At 27.8% G+C, this 10000-nt stretch overlaps 1 protein-coding gene across 2 annotated transcripts in view; it reads right to left on the bottom strand.

Annotated features, from left to right (window-relative positions):
- The window catches only part of LOC100200383 (UDP-N-acetylglucosamine--dolichyl-phosphate N-acetylglucosaminephosphotransferase), a 35123-nt gene that overhangs the window by 3870 nt on the left and 21253 nt on the right, over positions 1-10000 (bottom strand). For both annotated transcript variants that reach the window (XM_065788639.1, XM_065788638.1), the window contains exons 3-5: positions 5861-6074; positions 3059-3290; positions 2764-2952 (exon numbers count right to left, since the gene is read on the bottom strand). In XM_065788639.1, coding sequence (XP_065644711.1) covers positions 2764-2952; positions 3059-3290; positions 5861-6074 — 635 coding nt within the window. The remainder of the gene's footprint in view (positions 1-2763; positions 2953-3058; positions 3291-5860; positions 6075-10000) is intronic.

The raw sequence follows: 10000 nt of genomic DNA, 5'->3' as shown, positions 1-10000 counted from the left end.
ATTTAAATTCTGGACTTAAAATCAACAATTTTTGTTAGACAACAAAACTCATTTATTTACTGCAAAAAAAATATTGCAATGTTGGCATTCCTATATTGATGAATAACAACCCTCTTGCAAAGTCTTACAAAGACAAAGTCTAAAAGCACATTGTAAATGTAACTAAACCTGCTTTATCTGCCAAGCTTGAGCCACTCTCCCATTGTTGTAAGGTTGCGTTTCTTTCTTTTTTCTACAAATACAATCATGGTCAATGCTCAAACAAGCTATCATCTCTGTAACGATAAACCAAAACTCATTCTTGTATAGCTTTTTATTCAACAAGTTGCATCCTTTACTGTATCTGTCCCTTGCTATAAAAACTTTTATTAATCCAGTTTTTTTCTTTGAACATCAAAAAATCTTATAACTCTTAGGCATCTTCATGTTTTCCTTTTTTATACAAATTACAACTTTTTAAGTCTTCAGTTAACGGTTTCCTAGTATTTTAATTTATTGTTTATTTTAAAGTAACTCATAACTTAATAGTGGTTGCTTGCAATCTTGTAGGAAGTAAATTAGAATTTAAAAATATATAAATATACTCCAGTATTTAATAAATAGTAAATGCAAGCATAAATTTATAGTATATAAAGTATTACAAATTATTTTCTTTCTTTTTTTTCATTTTTAACCGGGGACAGGGCCTCGGTCACTTGCACCATATTGAAAAAAGGACTTAATAAAAATCAAAGGATGTATTGTCATATCTATTTTAAATGTATTTTCTTTGTGGTATTGTAGAAACAATTCAGCTAAAACAGCCATAAAAGACAACCCAATATCGTATTAAAAATTCTTGGATCTTGTTTTTCCACATAACATAAAAACAAAACAAACAAAGTTCTATAAGATGCTTGGTTTCTAATACATAAGATTCTGTTGAGTTTTTATAGAAAGTACTCTTATTTGATTGATCCAAAAGTGTTAATGCTTTTAATAGTGCTGATAGTAGTTTACGATATCAAAAGATAATTGCATCTCTTCTAAGGCTTCACGATATCAAAAGATAAATATCATGATATCAAAAGATAATTGCATCTCTTCTACAGCTTGTGGCCCGAGCAACATACCTGGTATTGTCCTGCAGAAATGTTCTCCGGAGCTGTCGTCTATACTCTCAAAACTATTCAACAGGTGCTTATCAGAGTCTTGTTTTCCAGCCTGCTAGAAAGCGGCATCTGTTATCCCTATCTTCAAAAATTCCAGAGAGCGATCTGATTCGTCTAACTACCGTCCCATTAGTCTTCATCCTATCATAAGCAAGGTTTTAAAATTTTTAATTAACAAACACTTAATTTCTCATCTTGAATCTAATAACATACTTTCTGACCATCAATATAGATATCGATCTTCTCATTCTACAGCTGATTTGCTAACAGTAATAACCGATAGGTTTTATCATGAATTAGATAAAGGCGGAGAGGATAAGGCCATAGCTCTTGATATTTCAAAAGCTTTTGATAAAGTTTGGCATGCTGGTCTTCTCCATAAGCTTTCTTCTTACGGTGTATCAGGCAACATCTTTAAAATTATTGAATCCTTCCTTTCTAAATCGTATAAAAGTTATCCTTAATGGACAACACTCTTCTTCTTATTCTGTAACTTCAGGGGTTTCTTAAGGTTGTATCCTTGGCCCTATACTCTTTTTAATTTACATTAACGATCTTCCAGATACTCTCACATCTAAGATGCCATTGTTTGCTGATGATACTACCATTTATTCTTGTCGTGCTAAGAAACCAACACTCTCTGATTGCTTGGAGGGGGCATTTGAGCTTGAAAAAGATCTCACTTCAGCTACAGCATGGGGCTCACAGTGGCTGCTGAACTTCAATACAGATAAAACTCAATTTTTCAGTCAATCGTTATCGCAATAAGTTAGATTACTTTCTATTTTCATGAACGGTGATGTACTCAATGAGTCATCTACTCTTCATCTTTTAGAATTAACTCTTACTTCCGATCTTTCTTGGAAACCATATATCAAATCAGTTGCAAAATTAGCATCTGCTAAGGTTGCATCTCTTTATCGAGCTTGTCACTTTCTTACTTCGGATTCTATTCTCTATCTCTATAAATCTCAAATCCGGCCTTGTATGGAATACTGTTGCCATATCTGGGACGGATCTTCTAATGATGCCCTTTCTCTTTTAGACAAGGTGCAAAAACGCATTGCTAACACAGTCGGACCTGCTCTTGCAGCCAACCTCCAACCATTATCACATTGTCGTTATGTTGCTTCTCTTTCTCTTTTCTACAAATCCTGTTATGGGCACTGCTCAAAAGAGCTCGCATCTCTTGTGCCAGCTACTAAAACTCATTCTCATGTTACTTGTCATTCAATTAAGTCTCATCCTACTCTTCCTGATAATCCAGCAATGGTGAAACTTAAAGTAGAAGATAAAAGTTAGATAAGTGTTTTTTACTAATTTATATATATATATATATATATATATATATATATATATATATATATATATATATATATATACATATATATATATATATATATATATATATATATATATATATATATATATATATATATATATATATATATATATACATACATACATACATACATATATGTATATATATATATATGTATATATATATATATATATATATATATATATATATATATATATATATATAACAAAAATTAGTACTATATATTACCTTTTAGAAAGGCAAATAATAATATAAAAATTTAAAACTTACTTAGGTAGTCTGTGTCTTGGACAAGGTATAAAGCGGAACAACTGAGGTATTGAGTACAGAAAGTTAAATATCTGAGGTAAAAAAAAAAGTAACATAGTTTTACTAAAATGACCTAAAATGGCCACCACTGCAAATGTCATTCCAGAGAAGTAGCAAAACGTGTCTCCAACAAATACTTCAGAAGGATACCTAGTAATAAAGAAAGAACAAAAAAATGTCAAATATCAGTAAATATCTTTAACTATAAATATGATTAACGTTATTTTAATGCATGCTATAAACAAAGTTTGTTCACCAGTTATAGAACAACAATGCTGTTGAAACAAAGCAGTATGGAAGTATGAAGTATAATGAAAAAAGATGTCTTTTCCAAGAATCCCCTGACAATTCCATAATATTAAAAAGCAGTATTGATAATCCAATAACCAATGACTGCCCAGTCTCTAAACCATTTACACCAGCAAGTATATTTATAGCATTTGTACAGAAGACAGCCAACATTCCCATATAAATGTAGTAAAAAACACCTATAACAATGTATGAAAACATATATACAGATTCATTTCTATTTAATAATTTCAAATAATTTATTTAAAAAAGATATTAATGTGCACTTAGATGTGCATGAAGCACCACTGAAGAGATAATGATATAGGTATCTGAAGAAATACTGACATAGCTATCTGGTTTCGGGCAACCTATGTATGATGGAAATTTGCAACGAATAAATATATTTTTTTGTTTTTTTATTATCTTTTTCCTTCTCTTTTTTGTTTTGTTTGAATAACTAAAAACTATTCTACAAAATATATTAGAACAGTCAAAATAGGCAGGAATAATTGTGTGTATGACTTTTTCCTGCTTCTTTATCTAATATACTGCTGACTCTCACCAATTTCTCTTCTTAAAACAGAACAAGTTAACAAGTTTCGTAAGTAAATCATAAATGTATCAATTCGAAAATGCTATTTTGTTCTTTTCATTTCTTTCATATTTCAATCAATTAATTCAAAGTTCTTACATTCTTTGGTATGTTTTGGTATACTACAGAACAATTTTTTGTTTTGGTATGTTACAAAACTATTTTTATTTTATATACTACAAAATTTGATATGAGTACCAAAATGATAATGGAACATTTGAAATTCTTTAGCACTTTACTAAATCCTTTAACCATAAAACTTAAAGCTGGAGTTATAGCAGGCGAAATGAGAGGACTTCTGCAAAAGCTGAATATATTTCTGAAATTAATTTATAACTGAGGTTTTCAGATAATTGATTATACTGATTTTATGTAATTTAGGTAAATTTTTTTAAATTTAATTATTCAATCATTTTATCTATTTTAAATATAGTTTAGTTACTGTAAAATAGTAAAATTCTGTTACTGTAAAGCTTTTACCCTGTTATTACATTTTATTATTTTTAATAAATTTATGAAACAAATTTCTAACATCCCACTTTAAGCCTAATACCTTTATTAATGGGATAGCAATCTACTCATTCTATAAGTGACTTGCTAACTGCTGTAACTAAAAGATTCTATTGTGCATTAGATAGAGGCGGCAAAGCAAAGGTTTTTCTTGACATTTTAAAAGCTCTCGATAAAGTTTGGTATGATGGCCTTCTCCACAAGTTTGTTTTATATGGTGTATCAGGAATAGTTTTTGAGATTTTCAAATCATTTCTTTCTAGCCACAGTATAAAGGTCATCCTAAAAGACCAACCAAGGTTCTTTTCTTGGCTAAGATTTTTTTTTAATCTAAAGTGGCTATATTTGGTGACAATTTAATTTTATATTCCTGCCCTGACAAAAAGTCTGCACTTTTTGATTGAGAGCAGGCAGCCAATCTAATCTGATTTCTCTTCTGGAATATTTTGGGGCTTGCAGTGGCTTTTAAACTTTAACTCCAAAAAAACTAATTTATTTACTTTAAACAACTATTGTAATGTTGTTGACACTCCTATATTGATAAATGGCAATCCTCTCACTGAATCCTCTGCTTTACATCTTCTTGGATCACCATTCACTGCTGACCTCTCATAGAAACTATATATATAATCCACTGCAAAGTTAGCATCTACTAAGTTTGCTTCTGTTTATCATGCTTGCCAATTTTTTACTCTTTATTCCACTCTCTACCTATACAAATCTCTAACTTTTCCCTGGAATACTGTTGTCATGTTTAGGCATCTTCTCCTAACGATGCTCTTTCCATTCTAAACATTGTTAAAAAGCGTATGCAAATATAGTTGGACTTGTTCTATCTGTCAAGCCACTCTCCCGTCATCATTAGGTTGCATCTCTTTCTTTTTTTACAAATAATATCATGGTCGCTTTCTCTTCAACTGTCACCTCAAATTCTTGTAGTAAAAATAGTCTCAATTATAACAATAATTTTTTAGTAAAAGTGTTAACAGATTTTAATACTTTTATTAATTTAATTGTATAAAATTTTTAATATTTACTAAATTAATTTTAAAACATTTTTTTTTTTACATTATTATGCTGTAGCAGCAGCAGATTTAACTGTTATGATTCTTATAACTAATTTATGTAAAAATCATTGACAACCATCAGTGTCATAAAAGTGTTTCCTTTGTCATATCATGCATTAAGTGCATGTTATGACAGGTGAAAAAAATTGCAAAATTGCAACATATGCATAAGTAAATTTTTTTTTATTTTTTGTAAAATTTCATTTCAACCCTTAGTCAGACAGTAGACACTTTTGTCAATGTTGTCAAAGTGAGATTTTTTCACAAACTTTGAAGAAAAGTTTTATAAATCTTTTATGTTTATTTGGAGGAAAGATTACAAACTTCTCAATTAACATGCTTCTATATGAAGATCAAAATTTGCTTGCTTCTATATGAATACAAAAAGTTAAGAATATATTGAATAATTTTAAAACATATCAGAGAAAATATAAAAACATATCAGAGAAAGGCACATAAAAGTAAAAACACAAAGATTCAACTAAATACATGTATTTACCACTCATGTTTATTTTTGGATTTTTTTAAATATATTTTTGAACTTGGAAATGCTGTTGAAAATAATACATCTAAATGCATTATTTTAAACTAACTTTACCTAAATTTAAATGTAATCCCAGCCAAAAGCGCATGGGAGATGGAACCACAACTGTAGTAGAACCAAAGTTGACAAAGTAAACCATAAGTAATGGAAGAGATGCAATGGTAGGCAAGATTAGCTTGTATCTCCATTGAAGATCAAGAACATCATCAGCAAATCCCAAAAGAATCATGCAGCATATAGATAGTAAAGCTGCCATGAACTCAACAAACTAAAAACAAGAAATGTATATTATTCTAACTTAAATTTTGATAAATTTAAAATTATATTACTAGTGATATTTGTTTTATATTCTAAAATTTAGTAATATTATATTTATATATTTGCTATTTCTTATCCACAAGGACAAGTGATTGTTGATGCAAAAACATTACCAATTGCAAAATGTAGTACATTATTACATAGATATATATATATAAAACAACTAATTATTTAAAGAGATTAAAAAATCCTTCCTCTGTAATGACATACATGAATGTCCTAGATACATTAAAACTCATTTCTAATACTAATATTTATGTATAAATATAAAAAAAAACTAAAAGTGTTTGGACAATACTTGATATTTTTATAACATCTTATTTTCAAAAATACAAGCTTAAATTAAATACCAATCACAACTATCACTTGACAATAGAAGAATCACAGGAGTCAAATTTTTCAATTATGAGCCAAGGCCTGCCGTGGCATGCTGGCCCCAGAGGCTATGCAAAATTCTCTCATGGGCTTTTTATCTTAGAAGGGCCTTTCGCAAAAAAAATATTATTTTACTAATATTCTATAAATTATTAAGAAATAATTTTTTATTCACTTTATTTATGCTTTCACAAATTAAATTCTTTAATTATCTGATTTTAGGTGTTCAACTTTGAGTGCTAGTGTTAGGGGAGGGAGGAAGGGATCAAAAATTATCTTTTTTTGGATTTTGTGTAGTTTAACCACTTTTTCTTAATTTTTTATGCTGATTTTGAATTATTTAATACTTTTTTTCACTATAAATATTTGGCCTTTTACTTCAATTTCAATAAGTGATTATTTTGACAAAACAATCAATTATTAAATTAAATGAAACCATTACTATTAAATTTAAAAATTATCAAAGTAGAATCCGTGGTAAGGGTTTTTCTTTCGTTTTATTAATAAAATACATAATCAGTGTGTGAAGTTATAAATACAACAACAACAAAAAAGGCATTATTCATGAAATTACTCCATATAAGAAACAATTTGTAACAATTACTAGTGAAAATGCGAAATAACTTCATCGCAACTGTGGTGCAGTGATTTTAGTTCTTTCTCAAAATCAAGAGGTTCGATGTTAACTCTGACCAGATAAGCGACATTGGTAAGGATGGAGGTGTAAACTTCCTAGTTAAATTACTTTTCCATGATGCTTTATGATAGCTCTTCTTAGAGCACCTAAAGCAACTAAAAAAAAAGTCATTGTAAGTAATAGTGGATTTTTGTGAGGACTTTCCAACTTAAGTAGAAACTTTAAATTATTAGCTTATTTTTCTGCAGACATAAGACAACGCTTTTTTGTATTTTTATTAACAATTATGATTTTAAATAAAGTTGATCTTTGCAGCAATGATCTACTATTTTTTGATTTTTACTAAAATAAACATCCCATTCATCAATCATTCTTGACATAACAGATCTTTCTCTTTTAACAGATCTTTCTCTTTTCAATGTTTATTGACATCTGATTCAAAAGTAAATGGTCTGCTTTGTAATTTTGAACAAACTATATAATATTTCTTGGACAATATAACATTTCTTGGGCGCCTAATGTAAGGTTTACATTTCTTTTTTTTTGCTTACCCACTCTGTCTCAGTTGTTTCTGTTCCAACTGTATTTTATATTTTTAAGTTTTTTAACTGAGACACATTTCCCGAAATATTTCTAAATTATCTAAATCTTGATTTCGCGATGGTTTGGATATTTAAAACAAAGAATTTTTGTAATTGATGGCATTTCTGAAGCTGATTGTAATGAGTGCCACGCTGACGCTTAACTTCAATGTTACTTATAATTGTTTTATAAATTGCAAAAACCTGATTAAAAATGTAATTCATCAGTTATTCCATTATTGTATCTTTTTCCAAAACCATAATACTTTCTTATTTTCTGTTGAAGAAAAATAGCTAAATTTTGCTAAACTATTTGCAAGAATAATACAATCATCCAAGTTTTTTGATACATATATGCGAACTGATTCTACGACTACTGAGCAGTCAATCTTATTAAATAAAAATTTTCAAAAGGTAATTTATAGTTAAGGTTATTGTTGACTTTATTAAAGAAAAGTACAAAAACAACCCTAAGTAAAGGCAACTTTGCATGATAAAATTTGTCTATTACTGGGAGATTTCTGCAGAAGTTTATTAATTTTGATTTATTTGTTTACTAGTTTATGATTTATTTATTCATTATTTTGTTATTCCTTGTTGCAATATTTTTCATTTTAATCATATCTAAATTCAATTTGCAAAATCAATAGTAAAGTATTTTCTAGCGAAGTAAATTTTAAAAAATTTTTACACTAGATAAGACTTATTTTTGTTTAAACCAACTTTCAGTCATTTTAATTCAAATTTATCCAATCAAAATTTAAATTGCATAAATTTTAACGTAAAGTTGTGTAACTTTACATGCTGCAAAGATTTCTAGTTTTTAAGTTTTTTTTAATATTTTTAAAACATTAAAAATTGAAGTAGAAGGTCAACCACAAAAAAATAGCAAAAACTGAATCGTTTATTGAACTTTTCTAAAAAATTAATTTAGAATAATTGGTTAAACAAAAAATAAAAAATTTTGGACCCCCCAAACCATTAGTATTTTGCATAACAAACTGCAAAACATTTTCTGGCATCAGCAGAAAAAATATTTGCAAGAAATGTTTATTATTACGTCACAAAAATGGCTTTTAACAATTATAAGTAATAGATTAAAAAACTTTCGCCAAATTTTGATCCCGTCAGTCACATAAAATTTTGCAATCCTGAAATTATTTCATTAAAAGAAGTCGCGATTGCTGATTTTTAAGCATTAAAATTAAATAGTCTCATAAAATCAAATATTCTTCTTAATTAAAACATTTCATCATTAAAACTAATTAGTTTTGAATTTGATTGTTTAATTGGTCAACCACCCAGTTATTTTACTAAGTAACCAATGAATTAAAACAATGCCATTAGTTGAAATCTCAAGTTTTAAACCTTTTATGCAGTCAAAAAAAGTTAACTTTTCTAAAAAGTTTTACTAACAAATCTATCTTTGGAAAAAGGAAAAAAATTTATATATCATTAAAATTAAATAATTAAAAAAAACTATGCTATTTAAATAGATAAAGATTTAAATAGATAAATCCCCTAAGAAAAGAAAATGCCATTAAACTAATTAAAGTTTTGTTTTTTAATCAAAATTCCAAGTTATCACATAAAAAGTAATCTCATGTAAAAAGTATTTAAAAAAGTGATTTCAATGCATGAAAAATATTTTAAACAACGAAAGAAAAAACAAAATGTTTTTTAGAAAAAAGTGAAGTGAAGGGGAGGGGGAGGTGCTCTAAGAATTCTAAAGAATCAATAATCAAAAAATAGTAGATCATTGCACCAAAGATCCACTTTATTTAAAATTGTAATTGTTGATAAAAATACAAAAAAAAAACACTATCTTACGTCTACAGAAGAATAAGCTAATGATTTAAAGTTTCTACTTAACTTGGAAAGTCCTCGCGCAACTATCCACTATCACTAACGATGACTTTTTTTTTAGTTGTTAAGGTGCTCTACAAAGAACTAAATGTCTAATCATAAAGCACCATGTAAAAACAATTTAACTAGGAAGTTCTTCCTTACCAATGTCGCTTATCTGGTCAGAGTTAACATCAAACCTCATTACATAAGATAACAAATCAATTTGTTATCAAATTTTTACTTCAAATAAAACTTGTCATATATTAATTATAATATCAATAAAGTATATTTATAATTATTTGAATATCTATTACTCAGTTACTTAACATTATAAAAATATTTTTCAAAAAAAAAATATTGTTTTAGCTATAACAATTATCCATTAATTTTTCTACATTCTTAAAACTTATCCATTCATTTTTCTACATTCTTAAA

Source organism: Hydra vulgaris, chromosome 01 (genome assembly GCF_038396675.1).
Source record: "Hydra vulgaris chromosome 01, alternate assembly HydraT2T_AEP".
NCBI lineage: Eukaryota > Metazoa > Cnidaria > Hydrozoa > Anthoathecata > Hydridae > Hydra > Hydra vulgaris.
This window is presented reverse-complemented; position numbering and strand designations above follow the sequence as displayed.